The sequence below is a fragment of the Liolophura sinensis genome, chromosome 8 (assembly GCF_032854445.1).
Source record: "Liolophura sinensis isolate JHLJ2023 chromosome 8, CUHK_Ljap_v2, whole genome shotgun sequence".
Classification (NCBI taxonomy): Eukaryota; Metazoa; Mollusca; class Polyplacophora; order Chitonida; family Chitonidae; genus Liolophura; species Liolophura sinensis.
The window spans coordinates 38,152,296-38,176,935 of NC_088302.1; the positions used below are offsets into that span (position 1 = coordinate 38,152,296).

Here is a 24,640-nt window from a genome sequence, read left to right on the forward strand (position 1 = left end):
TTAATTTTCATTTTCATTGTGATTTGAATCTGGATCCAGATTCAGCATTTTTCTATTCATCATTCTTCACGACTGCCAGATGTCTCAAAGAACTTGTACACACATTTTGGTGAAGCTTTGTGCACAGCTGACCTTGGCACAAGCATGAAACCATTTTATTTTGGTGCCAATGCAGAGAATACAGGGATTTTGTAAGTAAATGGTCACCACTGCCAAATGGCTCTCTGTGAGAATTTTTCAAATTACATATTCATGGATTTTGAAGAAATACTGTGCTGAGCCTGACATAGCTCAATTATATTATAGTGGTGACCCAAATCTGTGCAAAGGTATGACGCAAATGCAGAGTATTTGTGGCCAAGGTTTGGACTCTCAGAATGCCTAGCTGGGATATTTACCTAACGTCACTCTCAGAAATGTTTCACTTGTAAGATGGTGGTCAGTTTTACGGGTGGAGGAAACAGGAGTGCCCATTGTAGACTACCAAACTTTGAAGACAAGTGGACTTAACGCACAAGTGTTGTCGATTGCTTATTGTCACCTAGGCTCACAGTCAATCACAATTAGAGCTGGAGAACCCATAAAATCCTGCCCAAGGCCGGTATTGAACCTGCACCTCATGTTTTCTAACAATAGAAAGACTTCTTAACCACTAGGTCATTAATTAATTAATTATAATTCATTATAATTACCATACTTATTATCTAGCTGAGAAGGAAGAAATTTATAATAATGGGATTTCTGGATGGCCATGGGTTTCCGCTGGGATCTGTCCAGTTTCCTGTTACCAATAATATAATGTTGGCTACAGGTGTAGTGGAATAATACTTAAGTATGGCATAAAACACTTATCCAATAAATGGTTTGCCACAGTAGGCCTGTAGTAATGGCCTATTTCCAATTCGAATTCAAAATTTACCATACGCATAAAATGCAAGTACATGCACAATACAACGTAGTTCCTTCATGCAGCAATGCTTTCAATTCTCTGAAAACTGTCAACATTCAGATTCTCATTCTATGGTATAAAATTGTGAAAATTTCCCTTATGAAAATATTGATCAAATATTAATAATATAGATCTTTACAAATGTCCAATGTAATGTTGTGTGTAAAATGTTCAATGTTTTTCTTGACAATACGATAGATCAATGTACTAGGACCACTCTGACATCATGATCGACGTTCCAAAATCCATGGGGAATATACCCTCGCTGTGTTTTGAGCAAGCAAGTGGTTCAATTTTGTACAGTTACTCAAGTTTCTGGCCAAACATAAAGTATACCAGTACACACAGGCAAAGCCGATATTAAACATTTCAAAACGTATCACACTCATCAGCATATAATGATTCTGATAAAAAAAAAAAAAAAGCCTTCGCAGTTCATCCTGATCACACTGGAACACAGCTGCATGTTTGAATTCATGACAGACCAATACCTAGCTGTGAAGAGCACACACATAGGCCTATATAAAACCACCCGTCTGTCTCCACTTCCGACCATTTTAGCAACGTGTAGGCTACATCATGCGCCAATGGTACAGTCTACGAAATTAACAGCTTTAGGAATATTCTGTACTGAAACGGCAAAGTCAACGAATGAATTTCTAAACGCACACTGCATTAGTACATATTTTCTGGTAAAAGTTGTTACAACGCGATATAAAATCCTTGCTGTGGGTGAGCACATGGGTGTTGGTTATTTTGATCTGGGAAGGGCATCCCAGCTTGAATCCAGATGGAAATGGATTGACTCCCGCCTTTTCTACATGTGACATGTGTCGGAATTTCCCTCCCATCGGGTACTGCGCATGTGCCGTTAGCGATATTCATTTCTGAGCAGCAAGATGGCGGGAAGGTGTTTTGGTGCGTGGCAGCCTGCATATCGTTTTTCTTGAAATTTACAACCGTGCACGTTACTTTCTGACTAAACAGGGCTTCCAACATATAAGGTATGTACTGATCACAATAGCACATTTGCAGCTTCTTTTCCTTCTGATCAAAACCGGAAAAGGGACCCAGACATTTGACCTCAAAATTTATACACAGCTTTCTCTGACATGACGTAGAGGAAGCCGACCCATGATCCAGCAAGTGGCTAAAAGATAAATATAGTAAATTTATTCATCCTACGATTCAGTGAAATGTAGCTAGTATACCTGTTGTACAAGGTATGTTGTGTGAATGTCGTGCTGTGGTAATCAGAAAAGGCAATTACAAGAAGGCGTTTCCAGGTAATCACGAGTTAGCTGGAACTGCATATTTCGTCGTCTTGCTGGGATCTGCGCGCGCAGAGACCCTTTACCTCATGGCAACCATCCGGACTACATGTAGACGATGACTTCCAAAGCCACGAACGCCTATTCTTTGCTAAGACGCCGTGTATTTAATGCTTGATGATGCATGCTGATCGTAAACTTCTCCAATCTGTTCTACTGGCTTTACACTTTTTCACGTGAGTTAGAACCAGCGTTTTCTTGAGGACTCGAGTTCTTGTTATTTGAGTATAGGTGCATCAGTTCCAATCAAACTGAAAGTCCCTTTACTAGGACCGTAAAGAAAATGGCATAGCTTGAGTAATTGTTTCTTTCTTCTTGAAATAATTTGTTCTTTGAAGAGTGAATTAGAATATACATGATACTACACGTAAAGAGTATGAAAGCACAATTTCATACTGAGAGCAAATGCCTAATGGACAGTGTATGCACCTAACCAGGCTTGCACTTAGCATGTTTATTTATGAGATGGTCTCGCTATTTTGGGGCCGGGCAGGTGTAGTTCGTGTATATTGTATCGGCATAAAGATCAGGATTACAGAGGGCGTTATACAAGTGGATCAACCTGAAAATTCTGGTCTACGGATGGCTTATATTTACTGATGTAGATACTGCAGGCCGCCTCGAATAGCTCAAACATTTGGCTTATAGATCACTTGAGTGTACTGAATTTAATTTAACTGGACAAATTTATCATGCCAGCTTGACACAATGACCCAAGAGCCTCTCATCAATGCATTCACTGTGAATTCAAATCTATCTCATGCAGACTTCCTCTCCAGCTGTACGTGGGAAGGTCTGTCACCACCAACCCGCGGATGGTTGTGCGTCCCCCCCTACCCCCGGAGAAAAATATATCTGCTTCCAGTAACCTGACCGACCATAGATACTTGGGCTAAATGCAAGTCAGTGATAATTTTTTTGTTAAAGATGGGGCAAAAATCAGCATAAATTAATTTGCATTTGACATGGCTCTGCAGGTTGTTTTATTTCCACTCGAATTAAAACATTTGAGAGCAAAGTTACAATGTGCAGAGTTTAGGTTAAGCAAGTTAAGCGGAAGCGTTCTGCCTTAGAGAGCTAGGCGTGTGTGAAAAGTTCCACGCTTGGTGAAGTGTTTGGTGACATAGCACAAGAGCCCATCGCAAACGTTAAAGGGATAGCGGCAGATTGCATTGAATTCGAATGAAATTCGCTTGTGAAGTAAGGCTGTCCTTCACTGCTGGAGTTCGACCTGCAGCTTCGTCAGTTAACATGTCGCTTAAAAGTTAAACCACTGAAGAGAAGATACCACTACATTTGCGGTGCTAACATTACACCTGAAGGTAGGAATGCTAGAAAAAGTAATTGATTTGATATTGACAATTTTTTTTGTAGTGACGTTCTGCAAAGTGGTGTTTTCACAAACAACAAATTGACCTGTGATACGCCGCTTGAGTACAGCTTCTATTCCTCACACTTCTCACAGAAAAATTTGCACTTATTATGGGTCATTTGAAGCAGAGCGGGTTGCAGAGATTTCTAAGAGCTACAAAGTTGTTTTGCCCTTATATGCAGAGTGCAAACAGAATGGTTTCAAAATTATTAAGGGGCAGCCAATTGCTGGTTAAGGAAGTTGAAGTCTTAGTTTAAGTCTCTTGCTTCAGCTGTCAGAATTTGTGTTACTTCGTATTGACTGAACTGTAGTAGGCATAGACCGAATCTCAGTTGTTCATACATTTTGTGTACTTTTCACCAAAAGAAATAGTGAATTCTGATCTCCTTCTGCAGTTCAAGATCACGCTTTATCAGACAGGGTAAATAGTATCAATGCTAGAAGGCTGATAGGAAAGAGCCTTTGTAAAACCCACAACCATCTGCAGGTTGCTGACAGATCTTCCCATGCACAGTCGGAGAGCCAGCAGTTAGCATCTGTCAGGACATAAATCAATAGATTTTTAAGAAGAGCGAATTGTAAACTTGTAAATAAGCAGATACTTTTTGACTGTTTCCATTGCTTGCAATTATTCAGCTCTAAGAGATGCATCTAAAAGTGGTACATGTCAGAACACTGGCAAGACTATGCATTAATATGGTTGTAGAGAAAATAGTATTAAGGCTATACATAAATTTTGGCATGTGTTATCTATGCAAGTGACATGAACTGTGTTCTTTGTTTTGTGTTTTTTTATTTTTTTATTTTTATTGAGAAAATGTTATTGGCTTTCAAACCATATCATTTACATTGTTGAAAAAGTACAGAAATGTGCTATCTGTTAATAAAAATAGTGCTGTATACTGTATGTATGTGTGTTCACTTGATAATTTATACATTTATACATATAACTAAATATATTTAAAAAAAAACAAAACAAAAAAAAAAACCTACCTACCTATCTACCTAGACACCTCTTTTTTCCCAAATGGCTCCAGCATTATGCTGTCCGCTGTCGTATAAGTGAAATATTCTTGAATATTGTATAAAACACAGATGAAATAAATCCATCAAATGAGCATGTCATATCATTTCTTTTACTACTGACCATGGATACATTAATGTCCAGCATTCTATTAAATGACAGACAGGACTTGCCAAACTTGATGTCTCTAAATCACACTGGGCTTTACCATTGCTGTGTTGTTGTTTTTTTTTTAATCTTTGCCTGATTTTCATGAAAAATAAATCAATATTGAGACATTACTTGCCAGAATGGCGACCAAGTGATTACCAGCCTCTTGCCAAAAGGGCTCATACGATTGTATTTGGCTAGTAGCGACTGTTTATTTTGGTCTTTGTAAACAGCTGTGTTCTTGGGTTACAGAAATAACTATCCCTTGGTTGGTTAAATTTAATAACCTGTGTACGATTTAACTTATTTTGAACTGTGATACTTTGATTATCCAACATCACAGAAATAAAGAGGTTCACTTTCTAAACTTCATGTAGGATACTTTATCGATGCATATATGTGTTTGGTCTAATGTTGTCTTTTCTATTAATGGGAGTAATTTGAGGAGTTAAAGAAGAACAAAACTTGCCAACATGACAAGATATATTCCGCTAGCCATTCGCCACCTTTAATTTTAAATTTGGCAAATAAAATTTCTGTGTGGGAAAAGTAAACAGGCATCCCTTCACCACAGTTGCGAAAGCATTGAAGTAGACATTTATATACCTTTTAACTTCAGTTTTTCAGCTTAAAAGCTGGTAAATTTGCCAAAATTTAGTGGTAGATCCAGCATCAAGAAGGAATATTCGACATAAGTGTGAGTAAACTTGGTTATGAAAACAATAAAATTTAAAAAATGCATTTGAAATGGGGAAATGTATTTCCTGAAAGGGGTAACGAAAAACATTTTTATATCAGTCAACCTGTTATGTTAACCGTCCAGTAAAGCCCAGCTTAACTTTGATCTGTTGGACGCAGGACATATCAAACATCGTATATTTAGCACGTGATGCATAAAATTCAGCAGTTTTAACTCTTCTGGCTTTGGTAACTTTTATGTTTGTGCACTCACTCAACATGTAACCAGAGGATGATAAATTTAACATATGCATGTTAATTACTAACAAGCAGTATGTATAATATGCTCATTAACTTGAGTTCATTAGTCTAAGTTCATGTGAGTTGAAGAGACCAGGGGAAAATTTTGCTCAATATGTTGAATATGTCTAATCCTTGTATATGCAAAGATGGTGCCTATCAAACTCACTGCACAGCTGACAACATAGATGGTAATGATAATTTTTTTTTTTTTTAGGGCAATACATGTACATTTTATAGCTAAGCATACTTCCAAGATGATATAGAGTTTTGAAATTCAGGTAAAAATGGTCAGTTAGGTGTTGGAAATGTTTTAAGATGATGGACCCGAAGTAAATTCACGTGGTTCTTTGCATATTAGTATACTTTCTGTAAACATTCCTTACTCTATCCAGAGGTGTTTATTTTATTGAAATCTACACAAAAATAACAAGGGCGCTTATTTGAACGTTGGAATTCAGAAAAGGTACTAAACCACACAAAGTCTGTCCAACCATGTGCAGATATTTGAATTATTGATGGAAAGGAGGGAACATTTTGTGCAGCTATTCTCAGTTGTGAGCAACACTTCAGCTCTGTTTTTTTCAGCTGATTGGCAACCTGCTGATTTCAAAGTTCAGACCAAGGAATAAGGAACAAATACCTTCTATAAAATCAATTCTGTTACTGCCTGGCCTGATAATTTTGGTTTTAATTGTAATGAATACAAAGTAAAAAAGAAATCAGCGTTTATATCACATTCACACCACCAAGCACGATTAAAAAAAAAAGAAGGTTGAAAGCCTAATGCCAAAATGAAACAATCTGTGACACTCTTCTGTTTGGGAGGTTCATATGGTATAAGGAAAGAAGATTTCCTCAGTACTGTATGGATTTTTATGCTAATAAAACGTCTCTGCTGCCAGTATTTCAAGCACACGTCACATCACTATTCCTTTTACTACAGACGACCAGGGGAATGTGACAGAGAATAATGTCCGGCATTTGGTCGCAGCAGAGATACGACTTTGCCAAACTTGACATTTCTGGTTCACATTGGGTTGTTAAGTTCTTTTGTTTTTATCTTTGGTTGATTTTCATGAAAAATAAACAAACATTGTTGAGACTTTATTAACAAGAATGGAGACAGAGAAGACACAAGCCACTCGATAAAAAAGGCTCATAAGGTCACAGCTAGTGGCAAATGCTTATTTTCTCCTGTGGTGAAGTTGATCACTTTCCCCAAAAATTTACGGTCAGTGATAATGTATGTACATGTATAAGAGTATTATTTAATACAATCCTCTCTAGATTCATTGTGAGGCAAAATTATGCACCGTATAATGTGCAACCCAATAATACCACTGACAATCGATATGTATAATATTGGCCATGTTAAAACACACCCATTTTCAGTGTATATTTTATAGTGTGTTCAGCATGTGTTGTAGGTTCGCATGTCCATGAATTCAACTCCAGGGTATTGGCTCTTCTTACGTAGGACATTACGTGGGAAAAATTATGTAAGTGGATGATAGGATTTAGGACAACAAATTCCCCTGCCTCTGTTTAGGTTTTCATGCCAGGCATTCATTAATATCTACACAGTACTGTGTTAATTGAAGTGATATATTGTCCTGTATATTCTTAATGATATGATCACAGGGTCCTTGTGTAAGATGGAAATCAGGAAGAATTAAATGTTTGAATATTGAAGGGGGAATAGGCATTGTGAAGGTAAATGTGAACAATTTTTTTAAGGGCTGTGGTTAGGAGACACTGCACTAGGTTGGCTGGTTTATAAATAATTCATCTGCAGAAAACTAGGTCAACTCAGTTCCTGTGGCTGTTCTGGATTCAATATTAATTTGTAGGCATAGGGCTGGTACAACAAGCCAGTGCTACCGACACAGGCTTGTTGACTAGCTGCTCTTCACCAGCCACTGGGTCATACAAGGAAGTTCACCAGTTGTGTAGGCCATGCCTAACCATTGATTCTTTTTCATGCCAACCCTGTACATGCTTTGTTGAGGATGTTTGAATAAGGAGATAGCAGTAAGCTGGTTGTATGTGGAGAGTTGTCATCCAGCACCCAAACAAACATGGTGGATATGTGAGGGCCGGTTAGCTGGATTTACTTGTAAACCATTTTTATGCGGGTACTTGTACTGTACAATGTGATCACTTAGATTAGTAATCCACAATAAGGTAAAGTTTTAATTTACCTTACAATTTGACTTAAATTTGTCAATATTATAATAGAATTGATCGTCTGTTGAAGTAATGTCTCATCATTGTAGAACTATACATACGTCTTAGTTTTGATCATGACTTTGATGGTAATTTTATCCAGATATTGTGTATTTGACTGCATAATAAATTCTTGCTCACCTAATCTACAGAATGGCTTATCTCAGATGGAACTGTGTCAGTGCAGACATTGTTAATAGATTGACAACAGTCACTATAGCCACGAACTGCTATTAAAGGTCATTATGCAGCTCATGTGGTGACAGCTGGCGAGCCCTTCGAACAGTTGGGAATCGCCTTTTTCTCATAACTGCATGTATGTATGATGGTTCAGTAGATATAGGTAAAAGGTGCTTGACAGAGCAGAGCTTGTTCGATGTCCACAATAATTAGTGTAGCCTTTAAAGCGTAAACCTATACCAGGTATTTGATAATGATGCCTTGTTGAGGTACTAATTGGCATGTGTATATTTATAGCCAGGTGAACTTGCCAGTGTCTGGGAGTTGTGTATAAGTGGTGTAATATGACCTGGGTTTGCAGTCCGGCCTATCTGTGCCTAAGTCTAGCTATATTATATGTGTACATAGCTATTTATGTTATTGTCCGTTTGAAAATGAGAGTAAAATTAGTCCAGGGTATTTCCAGGTACATTTGGCCATCTGTGAATAGTTGTTACTGGTTGAATATAAGGATTTCATTTTGCTGGTCTTCACTTTATATACCAGTGCACATGTAAATATGCATGCGATTTTTCATTGTTATTGTGATAGGAAATTCTCATCATGCGTGGAACTTTATTCTGATATCAGCTGATTTCAATGGAGTTCAGGATTTCCAAAGTGTCCAATCTTTAACGAAAATGGCCTAGTAGAATGTTGATGAAAAAGATTCTCTTTCGTGATTATTAATGAAGCTAAGAAGACAAGCATCCTTGTTTCATAAATATCACTTAATTACAAAAAGTGTAATACTTAGGTGAGAAGAATCACAGTGAAGAAGTTTAGGGTGCATGAATTGTGTGAGTTAATGAGAAGAGATTATAGATTATGTAAACCTGGCCAAAGAGTTTGAGCGCTCCGCCCCTGTGAGGAGACTATACGTTTGTCTGTCTGTAAGTGATGAAAAAGCTATGTAAACTTCTTTTTAAATTCATCGTATTGGTACATGACTCGATTTGCTGCTAAGAATTAAGGGCAGTTTCATCCATTTTCGACTAATTTATGGCCATTTAAATGCTCTGTTGTGGAGTTTGATGTAGGTATTATTCTGATGCTGCAAACAGGTAGGTGACATATCGCTGTCCCAAAACTTTCAAAATTTTTGTCTTGTGTAATGTTGCAAAGATAATAGTATCATGGTAATTATTTTAGGTTTTGTCTGTTTCTTATTCAGACAACCCTAATCGAAGATATTAAAGAGGATGGAGGAGGACAGTGCTATTGGGAACAACGTACAGAGTGATGGAGAAGGGAGTTCCCTGGGGTCATCAGGTGCGGGCAGTCCCTGCACCTCCCCCACCCCAGTCAACCCGGAACATCAGTGCTCTATCTGTTCCGAGAGATTCAAACAGCCAAAGGTGCTCACCTGCCTGCATGCATTCTGTTTGCTGTGTCTGGAAAAGCTAGTCCAGGAACTGGCTCAGGAGAGTGATGGTCCCCAGCCGGAGATCATCATCTGTCCCATTTGTAAACAAGAGACCAAGGTGCCCCCTAAGGGGGTTTGTGACTTGGCCAGCGACTTTGTCATGCTCGACCTTTTGGACATGTCTGCTATTGATGACATGCAGATTGTGTGCACAAGTTGTAAAGCTAAGGAAAAGGCAGTGGCCCGCTGTTCTGACTGTGCTAATTTTCTGTGTCCCAACTGTGTGACCGCTCATCAGTATATGAGGTGCTTCGAAAACCACAAGGTACGCTATAGCTTTCCCATGGTTGTACAGTAGGATTAATTGTTCATTCTTTTCAAATGTGTATTTAGTGCTACTTTACATGATTTAACTGATTATGAAGCCTTCTGCATAGAATAAAGTAATAATGATTTTTTGAAGCAGTAAGCTCTTGGCGAGCACAACAGTTGAAAATTACCTCTAAGTAGTAATTACAACTCAGGGGGATGAATAAATTTTAATTAAAGTTGCTCTTAAGCACATGAAAGCCCTGAACAATTTGGTTTCTGTTCTGTGTGATAAATTAAACTATTTTAATACTCCATTAGCCATTGAAAACTTATAGGTAGGTAAGGTAAGTAGGCACATTGATATGCATATTTAACATTTGTTTTCATACATATTTACCAATATGGAATGATAAGTGACTAGATGACAAAGTGTCAATTTATGTAATTTTAAAGTTTAGATATATTGTTGAGAATTGTCAAACTCTGTTAAATGCAGACAGTAAAAGCTGTCAGGACTTCCTGTACAGATGGCATTTGTCTGTATTTACAATACAAATTGATATTTGGTCAGCAGGCATTTCGTTCAAATGGGTCCTAAAACACCTAAAAATTATTCCATCTTATTTCAAGATTGTGTTCAGATTGAAAAGGTCATATCATAATTGATAAGTGGCTGTTGTGCTTGTAGGTTGTCTCTTTTGAAGATATGCGAAATGGAGAGGTGGCCATCCATAAGCCTATCTTTTGTGATAGTCATCCGTCTGAGAACTTGAAGATGTACTGCGTCACCTGTCAGGTATCTTAGAGTTAACCTTTATTTTGGAAAAAAACATGACATTTCGTATGAAAAATTGGCTACACCAGTTATGAAAGACAATTTTACAGTTTTACATCAAAGTTTGTAATGGGTGGGCGCGTCCACACAATTAAATTGTTGGCATTTTAATGCAGTGGACACACAAGGTATTGATTGCTAAGATGGTCCTGCCAGAAGTTTTCTAAGAGACTACTTGCTTTTTAGCTCGCCGGTATAAAGTACAGGCGTAGCTTATGTCATACCCTGAGCGTCGGCGTCGCTGTGCAGTTATAGACAAAGCAATGTTAAAGAAAATGTTAGGGGTGATATCTTAAAAATGCTGAAGGTATTGAGCTCAGGGCTTGCACACATGTAGAGCACAATAGCACGAGGAGGATATTCCATCGTGGATTGGACGTGTATATTACAGGCCATGAAATTTTGAGTGTTTGATGTAACCAAACAATCGGTTACGGGTTTAAAGAGACCAATCGTTCACGCCAATTGATTACGTCAACATGTAGCTAATAAAACCATCTATAGTACTTCCTAGCAGATTTTTTCCTTTGATTTACTATACCTTCTTCAAAGCCAGTTAAATCGCAAATGGAGTTGGTTGTATTTCAGTACAGTCTGCCATCATACATGTCCAGTGGATTCCTTGGATAGCACAGTGGCCACATGAGGGACCACAGCATGAACGGTGATCGGCATACATCAGGGTGCATCAGGAAGCCACTATTAAACATATTTGTTATAATTCCAGGTTGTACATCAGCTACAGCTTTCAACTAACTTCAGTGTAGCCTGGGGGATTTCACCCTTTAGAAATGTGTGTGGAAACCCCCAAACCCACATATTAACTTCACTATCTGATCAAAAAAAAGCATGCTGCCACATGTTTTACTCTCTCCACAATCCATGTACAAATAGAGGGCTCTAATATTTTACAAACTTTTAAGTTTTCTTTGTTTTAAAGAAGTTCTATCCCATTTGAAGGAAAAAATTGTCATGTTTATCTATTGTTTGTAATAATATTGTTTGATTGATGCTAACAAGGAAATATTAGAAATATAATTTTGTTGACTAAATTATTAATCATTAAATTATATTTGATATTCTTTGTTTATGTATTACATCACTTACACAAATAGTTGACTAGATTGAACCTGATCTCATTACTCCGAAACGGAAACTGAGCTACCGGGGCAGCTGATCATTCATAAGTTTAATGTGATGGGATATAGAAATTAGTATTACTTTGTCTTAAAAATTCTGTAGATATAAAATTTCCTCTGCCGCTGCTGAGCAAAGCCTGCCTGATAGCGCTTTGATGGGTATACCCTGTCCGATACCAGTAGATCGAGATAGGCCTACCTGTGAAGTGTTTTCACCCATATCCATTTGGATACCCGTAATATAGTGTCGCCATATTTTTCATTACCTTGCTGATCTGATGACCAGTGTTATTGTGTTTCCATAGAGAGTTGAGATTGCAACATAATTACTCAAAATTATTTTAAAATGTTCAAGGAAATCTTGTAAACATTGCAGATGTCAGCGTCTTACGACAGCAAAATATCAAATTCTCCTTGATCCAATTCTTTTTGTCAGGCTTTACCTTAAAAACACCCAGGCGAACTCTTTGGTAGCCTTGCCTTCAGTTCTAAGTTATCACCGATAGTGGCAATACATACAAATTGAGCTGGCTTCTCATGTGAATGTATGTTAGTCATGCGGGGGAAAAATAATTTCCTTGTCAATGGCTTGAGTGTGGACTTCCACAGAAATCAAATAGATCCTCATTTGTTTGTTACTCTGCTCTCACTGTTGCAGACATGCAGCATGTGATTAAACCGAGAATTCCCAGAAGTCTGCTTTTTTTTACAAATCCATTTTTCTATTATTTTTTGCTTTGTTTACATTTATGAACTAGAATGATGGATTCAGAGTCCAGTTTCAGTAATGTGCGTTATCGCCTCTTATTTGTGTTAATACTGATATTTAACAGTATGTCCAATAATTGTCTTTTGTGACCTGGTACATAGAACAAAAAAATCAGTATTGTTACAACATAAAAGTTGATCAATAAACGGGGTGTTTGTTGCAGGTTCCCATCTGTAGTGAATGTGTTGTGGAAGATCACAAACCGCCTTCCCACCAGCATGAGCGAATTGTGGACCTGGAACCCAAACAAATGGAAGATCTCAATAACCTGATATCTGAGAGTAAAGGGAAAATCAAGTTTTGCGAGGATGCCTCCAGAAACCTGGAAAATGCCTTGTCTGACTTGCAGACCCACAGAGATGATGCGAAAGCTCTCATTCAAGAAACATTCCAAAGCTATAAGGCTATTGTAGAGAAGCGCAAGGTATGTACAGGTTATTTAATATAAAGACCACATAGCTGACAAACCTCAAGTTGACAAAGTTACTTATTTTCAAAATAGCTCATCTCAAACTGTGTATTTTATTGTTGATAATCATTCCTGCTTTTCCCATGGTGTTTTGGGAGCAGACTGGTTACATTACACTTGGAGAGAACAGCGTTCAGATCAGCTTTGGTTTAAGTCCCAATTGTGCAAGATAAGTTACCCTACCTTGGCAACTGAAAAGTTAATAAAATAACCACAGCAAAGCATCTGGTTCCACCCTGTTGTACCATCAGTGGTCGGTGTTTCAGGTTTCGACTGGTGGTTCTGTTTGTGAAGGATTGTCTCCTTTAGGAGATAAAAAAGAAGCCTTTTATACTATCAGTGGTCAGAATTGTAGATTTTTACTGGTTCTGTTTTTCTAGGACAACCTCCTTCAGAGGTCAGAGTGCAGATTTTGATTGGCCCTGTTTATGACGGATGATCTTCTTCTGGAGGTAGAGAAGAATCCTTTTACACTATAAGCTGTTGTAGATTTTGATTGCTTGTTGTTTTTGTGTAGGATGACCTCCTTCAGGAACTGGAGAAGATTCACTCTGACCGAGAATTGGCTATAATGGACATGTTCCACAATGTGGACAAGACCATTGAGAAGATAGAAGATGGCTCCAAGTTTACAGAGAGGATCCTGAAGCATGGCAGTGGCTTACAGATCCTGTTACTGAAGGGTCTCATCTCCACCCAGCTCCTGTCCCTCATCAACAATACCCCAAGGCCTGATGTAAACACAACCATTGAGTTCTACACTGACACTGCACGCTTCGAGGAAGCTGTCAAGAAAAACTTTGGTTCCTTTACCAAGGAAGATGACCATAAGGTATGTGTGACAGTAGTGGTGTGTTCTCTATAGTACTCTATAGTGTTGCTCGGTTTTGTGTTCTTGCGACAGCTGCTCTGGTTTGACCTGCATAGTGCTGTGGTGCTGATTTGCAGTTTTACAAACTTTAAACCTGTGTGGGTGTCCTCTCTGTTTAGTACTCTCCACACTTACACCTGACTGCTGAAGTATAAGCGATGAAAATTGAGTATTAAACACCAATGAAGTATGTTAAACTAAGTTCTGCTGAGCACCGTACAGTAACCATTCAGTACCATGTGCTGGAAGTTCTGCTGTGCGTGGTGTCCAGATATTTATACTTACATTACCTGTCCAGTGGAGAAGCAGTGAGGTTTATGTTTTGGAGATCTTTGTGAAGTGATTAATGTTGTTTTTTTGTTTTTGTACTTTCAGGTTGAAACTCAGACGTCATCTCTACAGTCCTCTTTTGAGAACGAGGTGTTTACCCTTCCCCCAGTCATGGGGGTGGATGGCTCTGTGATTCCTCCAGTGTCTGCGCCAGATTTCTTGCCACAGATCCACTCTTTAACGCCTATGTCTTTACCCAGTGTGACCTTGCCGAGCCCTGAGATGCCAGGCATGATGCCAATGACATCGTTGCCGCGCTCTCTCCCCACCCCAGTCATTGGATCTCACAGCATTCCTGACACTAGTCTGTCTCGAAACTCCCAGAGCCCTGCCATGTCTGACAGTGGCATATCTGTGGACGCAGCCAGCAATAGCAGCAACTCTAATGCCCCTCTTCTAAGCATCTCTGCTCTGGCTAAAATGGGCTCTATTAACTTCAACAGCCAGGGTAAGTGCATTTCTTCACAGTAAGAATCTGTAGACAATTCAAACTTAAGCCATCATAGGAGCAAAATATTCATGAGTAAAGGCATTAAACACCGATCAGATCAGTAGGTAAATGTGAATATAATGCTATGTTGCAATCCTAACATGGTGATGTTCATTAATGTAGACTGTCCCACAGTGGTTAACAAACATAAATGTTTACCTATGTGAAAATTGATGCTAATCACAATCCCTTTGCTAAAAGTGTAAAACACCAATGAATAACATGCATTTTTTTATTCGGGGTGTTGAATTTTTTTCCTTTTTTTAATTGTTACAACAGGTCAAGTGACAGTAAATGGACAGGTTATTCCTGGCCTGAACATATCGAATGTAACAGGTGCTCTGCCTTCAGGACGCATCACCCCAGCTCCAATCAGTCCCCCCGAGTCCAGCATGAGCAGCCTGCTATCCACCCCTACACCCCGCTCTGAGACCCCTAGCCTGGAGACTTTGGCAGGACTTTTGAACCAGCAGCCCCCTGGGGGTCTCACCAATGGCCTAGGAGGGATGGGCAACATCGGAACCCTTGGAAACCTGACTAGCCTAACCGGGGGTATAGGCAGCATGATGCCATCGCCCACTGACTGTAAGAAGCCTTGATTAAGACCAAAACATAAAGAAAGAAGTCTATCTCATAACATCAAAAATAATAAACCCACCACATCTGTCATGATTACAAGCATTGTGTACAGTCCAGTCAATCTAACATGGTGACTTGAGGGCTCTAAAATCTTGGGAGAATAGTGCAGGTTTTTTTATATTATCCATATTAATCAAAACAAAGTTTGGAAAGTCACAGTTTTTGATTTTTCACAGACCTTTGATGTGCTTATCAGGTTCTGGGTATATGTAGTATATGATGAAGTCAGCTCGGTTTTCTGTGAAAGCAGGTTGATTTATTGGATGGTGGAACTTACCTAATGGCACATAACTGGTGTTTTGTAAAATGAGATGAGAAAATAAACTAAGAGAAATGTGTTATGATTTTAATCATTGATTCTGTCCTGTTTACAGCTGGCGCCTCCAATGCATTTCAAGGACAGACTACGGGCTCTTTTGTCCGTAGAAGTGGTAAGATGAGTGCCATGCAGATCAGGTATGTGTAAGTATTGGGTTCCAATTTTGTTACTTTTTCCTGTTGTCTGTCTTTTTGGTGTCCACCATGTGTTAAATGCTTCAGCTTGAATCCCATTTTCACAACTTTGGCAGTTGTGATATTATGTTGCCACTTTATTATGCTAACAGGACAAGAAAACAATAGAAACCTGAATCTCGTATTTCTTCCATCCATAAAACTAAGTCAACATATAAATTCTTTAAGTCAGTTGAAAGGGTTTAAAACGGGAAACCACTGCCTGGTGGCTTCAGCCTGGAAGAAAATTGAGACAAAATATGAATGGCCAGAACAAGATTCCTAACACATAGCCTCTCGAGACACAAACTAGCTTCTCAATGTGAATTTTCGTGAAGATAAGACTGATGTGTCTTTTCAATAACATGCAAAATTTTGCCCCAAAATGTGATGTCGCATTTTACATCAAGACTCGTTCACAACAAACGGCGAACAGTGTGCTAATTTTTATACGCCCTTGCCATTAGGCTGAGCGTATTGTTATTGCAATTTTGTCCGTCTTTCTGATTAATCCAATTTTTCCACACAGGTTTAATTTATGGTGGATACATGCATACACAGATTACGATGTGTCGCCACTTGCATTTGTTCATTTCCATGGATGTCGTGTTTACCAGATTGCCAGCTTCCCTATATACTACAAGGTAGCATCGCAATAGTGTTTAATCTGATATAACGCGACCCAAATCTTGTCCCCCAAAAATCTGTGGTTTATGTTCATGTGAGAACAGCTAAAACTGCAAACGAATATAGGTTTTTCACGAAGAAATATACTTATGTAACGCCACATCATTTGCTTCATTTCCTACTGTAGGTGTGTCATAACACTCATGTGTTATTTGATATTTTAGACTTAAGCCTTTAAATATTATGTGAGTACAAGCAAAAAAAAAAAGGATTTTTCTATGAATAATGGAAGAGGTTGTAACTGGTTGCATTTGCTTGTGAGGGGGTCCACAAGGCAGATTTGATGTTTTTGTTGCAGATTTACTTTCGCGCATGTGGCTTCGTCAGCAACACATTTTGCTCACTGTGACAGGCATACCTCATAAAGGGATTCATATTTGTACACTTTCAGTCAATGCTGATAATCAGATTATTGAATGGCCATGAAGCGAGGTTTGAAACTGCAGGGAGTGAGATTTGGCTTGCCGCTTTCCATAAGTTACTTCTAATACGAGCAAACATGGCCGAATTGGATACCAAATGCATTGTAGCTATTTTTGTTTTAAAATGAAGTGGATGAAACTACTTTACTTAATTCAGCTTGTGGAAATCTTTAACATTCACAGAGCTCTGTAAATCAGCTCTTGCCTGTGATTTCCCGATACGAGGCTGGCTTCATGGGATATGACTCGTAGGGCGGTACTGAAATGCTTATGTTTGGTACATGAAAACTTGTGTACCATAGAATACTAGTTGAGTCCTTAAGCAATAAAAAATCTCATGCGTTTATGATAAACTAACAATAAGAAAGCATTTGACAAAAATGCATTTTACATAAAACTTCATTCTGTGTCAAAATCATGACCTGTAAGATAGACTGTAAGGCTGTATACTGGACCCCAAGATCATTTCATGATAGCACGAGGTAGCCAGAAACCTGTCCCTAAAGCAGTGTGCTATAGAGAGGCTACACTGTATATAAATAGATACGATTTCATGTTCCGGGCATAACTCCAACTGTTTTGCAATAATTGAAATAATTTTATTTCCAGGTTACCACTACAATTGTTCTCTGCATAAAGTTTTAATATGTGGTGGACACATTTGTCCACTGGCAGGGTTGTCATGGTAACCACATATATATCATCAATACCCATTAAGATTCCCCTCAGGATTTATACTCACCATAATGCTGTTGGTATTCTTCATACATTTTAAACAAATGCATTTGTTGGGGCGTATGCTGTGTTCACCTGAACTCTTGTTAAAGATATGTTGACAAAATCCTTGCATTGTCTTTTTCTTTCAAAACAGCGAGCGTTTTGTTTTGCTTCTTGATAATTAGTCAACCAAGCTGTCCTCCATAAATTTCAAACTAAAACAAACCCAGCAAAAAAGATTTTCAAGGCAAATTTATATGCTGATTGGCATTATGTGGTATATGGTTGAAAGACTGTCACGGTGAACTTCAGAGATTGGGACTAAGAGAATTACACAAGAATTATTGGGTCCTCATACATGCCAGAAGATGAAAATTGGGCACAATTGTATGTGAAAATTGTATGCTTAGTAATATAGAGCATTCTGTTTGGCTGAAGCATTTAACACATGTGGATTCCAAAGTCTTTTGTTTACAGACTTGAGCTGTCAAACCTGAGAAGTTAATGCAGGTTTGATTTGGTGTTCAATGCATGGCATAACACTACTTACAGATTTTTAGTTTGTCCTGAGATCAGTGACGAAGCAAAGAGAAATTTGCTGTCAGGAAAAAGACTGGTTGAGTAAAATTAATTCATATTTCATAAAAATTGACGAATTGACTGTATTACAAAAAATAAAGATTTGATCTCTGGGTCTGAAGTTGATCTTAATTTGTTGTTTCTTTTTATATGCTTTTATTGTGTTCAGGCACTGTTGAGACTAACGCATCCTCTAACAAGGTCAATTTTGGTTTTCTTGCAATCTGTAAATGATAATGAATATGTTTGAAAGTTAGTTTATTGACAAATATTTGTGAAGTAATGCCATAATTTGCTCTAATTGTTGAAGTCCTAGCTACACTATTGAAATAAACTTACGAAATCTGTTTCTTAAGTACTATATTCTGATTATAGTATTGTACATGGATTGACTTTTATCATGTTACATGTAGTTTCACTTCCAGCACTGCATGTTGTTCGTAAGTCACTGTAGTTGTAGCACCTGTTGCATGGCACCTGAGCATGGTGATGGGTATTTGTCAACAACGGCTCTTTGAAGACTCCACATTTAAATGGTTTGGCTTTTCTGGTTTCTGCAGGTGTAAATTTGGGCAGTTGGGTCCTGGTAAAGGTCAGTTCAATTCTCCTCATGGCTTTTGCCTGGGTTTGGAGGAGGACATCATTGTGGCCGATACTAACAACCACCGCATTCAGGTGTTTGAGAAGACCGGAGAATTCAAGTATCAGTTTGGAATACCAGGTAAGTTCCACAACACCCAGAGAGCATGGGGTGGGTTTACATCTGCTAACTTGACTTTAGGTAGATTTTTTGGCCAAAATGCAATCAGCATCGCCATCTCACAAACACAGTAGGGTTGATACTGTTGTTGAGAAAGGCAGCAGAAATTAGAGTAAGAGTAAGTGGTACCACCGAAGGAGTGTGAATAATAGAAGTGCTTGTTTTAGCACACAGTTTTGGTTTCAGACATACCCATTCTCATTGTAAATGGGCAAATTTCATTTTTCTCTGTCATATGGATGGAAGCAGCCTGATACATGCAACAGCCAGATTTTGTTCGGTAAATGCTAAAGCCACTTTAAGTGCTGTGCTGAATGGCAAGCATATTTGCTTTGCAGTAGCTGTCATCCTGATTTACACTGAATTGAGTTTTATATTGATAGTTTTCATGCTATCTTTCACAAGAATTAAAACTTACCTTACTTTCTTCAGAGTGACTTTGACAACTCAGATGCTTCCTACTTTACCTTGCTGTCATTGCCAAGCACAAAAATATTTTTGTTCTGATGTTTGGCTAAAAGATCAGGACACAGAATGAAATTTTATCAGCTAAGATTAGCAAAACGCGCCATAAACTTGTGCTGTACAATACATCTATGTTTAAATTGTGGGGACAACCTGCAGATGGTCGTGGGTTTCCCCCGGGCTCTGCCCGGTTTCCTCCCACCATAATGCTGGCCGCCGTCGTAAAAGTGAAATATTCTTGAGTACGGCGTAAAACACCAATCAAATAAATAAATAAATTAAATTGTGGGGAAGAAATAAGCCAATAAACCATGTCCACCCATAAATGTGAAAGTATAGTTTTGGTGAGATTCCATTTAAGCTGAATGATACTTCGGGAGATTTTGTATATCATAAACGTAGTGTGAAAATGCATAAAGTTTTGAAACATCTCTCATCTTTGTCATGTCTCTTTTTCTAGGTCGAGAGGAAGGCCAGCTGTGGTACCCTCGTAAGGTGGCTGTTATGAGAACATCAGGCAAATACGTTGTTTGTGATCGTGGCAATGAGCGTTCTCGTATGCAGATTTTCACCAAGAATGGCCACTTCATCAAGAAAATAGCTATTCGATACATCGATATTGTGGCAGGCCTGGCAATAACTCAACAAGGTCAGTCAACAAAGTGCTCCATCATAGCTTTGCTGGTTGATTTTCACCTGTGGCTAAGCTCCTATCTTTTATTACGGGACATTCACTTAATGACGCATCAGTGCAAGTGTCATGAAATTATATACATGGAATGAAACGGCTATTCCGATTTTGCACTTGACATACAGGAGTTAGTGTTTCCCAAGTGTAAGGCATATCATTATTCATTACCTCGTCATAATTGTCTCCCTGTTTGACCATAGGCCACATCGTTGCTGTGGACAGTGTCTCCCCGACTGTGTTCTGTATTGCGGAGACTGGTGACCTCCTGAAGTGGTTTGACTGCAGCGATTACATGAGGGAACCCTCTGATATTGCCATAAGTGGAAGGGAATACTTCGTCTGTGACTTCAAGGTAGGAAATCTCAGCTGTAAATCACTTGCATAACCAGTTAACTCCTGAGGTTGGCACATTTGTGCGAATATTCCTGCCCACGTTCCAAGTCATCTCTTCATGACAATTTGTTACCTGATAACAGTCATGGAAATTGGATGGAAACAAGTAGTACTTTTCCACTTCATTCTGCTGCAGGCAGCGTGAAGTAAGATGTCTTTTAACAGTGGTGAAGAGATTCAAAATACTGAATAAGGGAGATTGAATAAAGGGTATGCTATAAGCTAGAGAAAAACTGAATATATTTCAGTAAAACACAGTTCTGAAAAAGATACTTTTTGAGAAATACGTGAACATCTTTCTCAGTTCCCTAGTTACTGTTACTGCCATGTGCTTTACTCTCTGTGACATATATCCACAATCCATGTACAGATAGAGGGCCCTATCATTTTACAAGCTATATGTTTTCTGCATTTTAAAAGTATCAGGTTTTATCCCATTGGAAGGAAATTCATACAGGGAATTGTCATGTAGATATACTGTTTTTAATAATATTGTTTGATTGATTTTAACTTGGAAATAGTGTTCATTAAAATATTAATCGTTAAATTCCATTTGATATTCTTTGTTTATGTTTTACATCACTGATATAAATAGTTGACTGCGTCACATCAAGTGCAACAGCCCTCACCAGCACATTGCAGACAGATGCATCGCACATATTTTGCATTGCGGTTTAGTTTTGTAACCACAGCTATCAGTGCTCATAATGATAAACTTATCCTTTAATGGTCATATGTGAAAGGGTTTTTATGAACGGTTTCCGCCTTTGTTGATTTGTTTATTTGATTGGTGTTTTATGTCGTACTCAAGAATATTTCACTTATACGACGACAGCCAGCATTATGGTGGGTGGAAACCGGGCAGAGCCTGGGGGAAGCCCACAACCATCTGCAGGCTGCAGGCAGACCTTCCCTCTTACAGGCATAGAGGAAGCCTGCATGAGCTGGACTTGAACTCTCAGCGACCGCATTGGTGAGAGGGTCAAACGGATTTTCTTGTAATTAAAATGAATATACCTACAAACTGAAAGCACACTACTTGCCAATATGTAAAATTATCGTTCTCTTGGAGTTTGCATGGTGATTGACAATTTATGTGTACATGGTTTATGAGGTCATCAGACGATCGACGGGTTAGAATGTATGGGATATTTTCACTGTCATATTTCAGAATATGAAAAACACAGAAATTAGTATTACTTTGTCTTATTAATTCTATAGGGTAATTAGATATTTAAAAAAACTCAATATTTCTGATAGGGTAGTTAACATTTTGATGTCTATGAACTCCTGGTCCATTTTTGTGTCAAGTTTCTAAGCCTGTACAGGTGATAGCACTCCCTGATTTACTCTGTGTGAAATACTGTGAAGTGTTTAGAGTGCCATTGAAACATGCCTTGCAGCAAGGCCTGCTGTGGTATTTTTCAATATTTTGCTCACTTTTTCCCAGGGTCATTGTGTTGTTGTGTTCAATGAAGACGGACAGTTTGTGAGACGTATTGGGTGTGAGAATGTGACAAACTACCCCAATGGGATCGACATCAGCGACGCCGGAGATGTGCTTGTGGGAGATAGCCACGGGAACCGCTTCCACGTGGCCGTATTTCAGCGAGATGGATCATTGATAGGAGAGTTTGAGTGTCCGTATGTGAAGGTTAGCAGGTGCTGCGGATTGAAGATAACCTCCGAAGGCTATGTGGTAACCTTGGCAAAGAACAATCACCATGTTCTCGTTTTGAACACCTTATACATAACGTGAACCTGTAACACTCCTTTCTGACCATCTTCACTGTCGGGAGGTAGTTGGTAAGTGAGTAAGAGGCCCACTACAATCGAAGCCTCGGAGATTTTTTTTTTTTCCCCCTTTTTTTGTGCTTTATGAAGATCTTTATAAATAAGAGATCATAAATATATATACAAGTATATATATATATGTGTATATGTATACACAGTTTTCATGTATTCCATTTTGAGATGATGTTTGAGATGTTGAGGCGTATTTACCACAGCCATAACTTGTATCATCAGGTATATTCAAATATGTTTTTAATTATTATACAATTATTTTGTCGTCCCCCAGATTTGTATGTACAAGTTCAAAGAAAGAAGAAAAAAAACATTAATGGCGATACATGTACAGTAGATAGCACAAGTAATCTCGCACAGGCCCTGTATTTGGGTTGTCATCAAACATGTGCTTCAGCCTCAGTAACTTGTTTTCACTGCTGAAATTACAGGGATTGGGGTATATGTTAAACAAGATCCTCTTTTTTGCCGTTGGGCACCTCTACTTATACCATATGCAACTTGCTTTTTTTCTAGTCAGATACTCAAATCTTAACATGACTTATTTTGCTGTGCCTTACAAAATTGTATTTTTCTGTTTGTTGTAGTTATTACTGTAATGAATGTAAAAGCTTTACACATGTTAACAGATTTTTCTTCATATCATAGGATTCATACATTTAGGTAGCAATGGTTTTTTTTCTTCGTTTTTTTTTTTGGTCGACTTTTTCATGGTCTTGCATGGTTTAATGAAGACAGTGTTATATTATTAGATGCATAAAGCCTATTGTGTTTATTATATTGATTTTGTTCTGTTCACAATGTTAACAGTCAGATGGCAATGGACCTTGCTCACAGCTACTTTACAAAATATACCTAGAAATGGTTATTGTATACACATTTTACATGCCAAAACGATAGCATACCCACCCTTACTCACTAGGAATGTATATTGTAATCAAAACTATTGTTGATTATTATTATTAATGCATTGTTTGTTTCTCTGTATTGATTTCCAACCGATTCATTATATTGAAAATATTGTGTATCCTTGGGCCTTTACTGTAAGTATTGACCTGTATTTAGTTGTGTGTATTCAGGATATATATTTTACTCCTCATTTTTTGAACAGTGGTTTAAATGATGCTACATTGAGGACATAACACAATGGGTTAAAAATGCTGCTCCCTTTTGAGCACATTTTTTTACAGAGTCTACATATTATAGTCTCTGCCGCTGTCCCTCGCCTTCTGACAAGATTTCGAGATAGACAATCTAGTTTTAGGAATTAACAACGATGTCTTCACGTTATATACATACTGGTGTTCAAATGTTTCCTTACAATTCCAGATTTAAAAAAATGTTTAAGAAAAAAATGTAAAAAAGTAAAAAAAAAAATATATAAAGAAAAATATATTTAAAAGTTTAAAAATGTACAAAAAAAAGCTTTTTGAGATCACATTTTATCATTTAAAGATGCCTTCTTGAATTTTTGGAAGGTTTGCATTTAACATTTTGATTGTTTTGAATTTGTTTTTGGTTTTTTTTTTTTTGGTTTTTTTTTTTGCTTCGTATACTTTTTTCATGGAGTTGAAATAAGTATGTGGAGTTTGCTGGATTACATAGCTCTTATTTTCTGATCTTGTACATATTATTGAAAGATGAGCCTAGCACGTGGCAAAAGCCAGATAAGATGGGAGTGCCCCTGGTGTACCATGGGATTGTTTTCTGTTTGTTGGGAAAGAACGGTGATGGCAAGTATGAAAAAGGCAAATCACCTTTGGTGAAGTGGCGTTTTACGAAATGCCTTGGATCATTTAGATGTGTTATACAAGAGATGGTATATTTTCATGTTAGATGGGTAGACGAACAACAAAGGTCTATGTACATCTACTGTTAAGTGTTTTAATCCTGAGGTAATTGGCCTCTCTTGCCATGCAGTTTCATATTTGTATATACATATAGATGAATATATATATACATACATATATATATATATATATATATATATATATATTGGGTGAGTTATGTACCAAATTTTTTGTTTATGTGAAGTGTTACATACGTACGGTTAAGGAGGGTGCATGGATAGGCTGGTGAATTATGTTGTCCTTAAGTGAAACGTATCGAGGATAAAGGAATGTCTCTCTCTTTTTATATATGAGACACTGGTCACA

General features: G+C 38.0%; 1 protein-coding gene across 3 annotated transcripts; it reads left to right on the forward strand.

Annotated features, from left to right (window-relative positions):
- The first annotated feature begins 1,829 nt into the window (after positions 1 to 1,829).
- LOC135472633 (brain tumor protein-like) lies at positions 1,830 to 24,439 on the forward strand. 3 transcript variants are annotated; one of them, XM_064752235.1, is made up of 13 exons: positions 1,897 to 1,953; positions 7,235 to 7,306; positions 9,427 to 9,943; positions 10,619 to 10,726; positions 12,837 to 13,097; positions 13,660 to 13,974; positions 14,389 to 14,791; positions 15,113 to 15,418; positions 15,847 to 15,934; positions 18,930 to 19,090; positions 20,055 to 20,243; positions 20,486 to 20,637; positions 22,129 to 24,439. In XM_064752235.1, exons 3-13 carry the CDS (start codon positions 9,455 to 9,457, stop codon positions 22,435 to 22,437), a joined length of 2,781 nt encoding a protein of 926 aa, XP_064608305.1. In that variant the 5' UTR covers positions 1,897 to 1,953; positions 7,235 to 7,306; positions 9,427 to 9,454; the 3' UTR covers positions 22,438 to 24,439. The 3 variants fall into 3 exon arrangements, with proteins under 3 accessions (XP_064608304.1, XP_064608306.1, XP_064608305.1); XM_064752234.1 differs by lacking the exon at positions 7,235 to 7,306 and having other exon boundaries at positions 1,830 to 1,953; XM_064752236.1 differs by lacking the exon at positions 7,235 to 7,306 and having other exon boundaries at positions 1,830 to 1,953; positions 15,847 to 15,928.
- Positions 24,440 to 24,640: the final 201 nt, after the last annotated feature.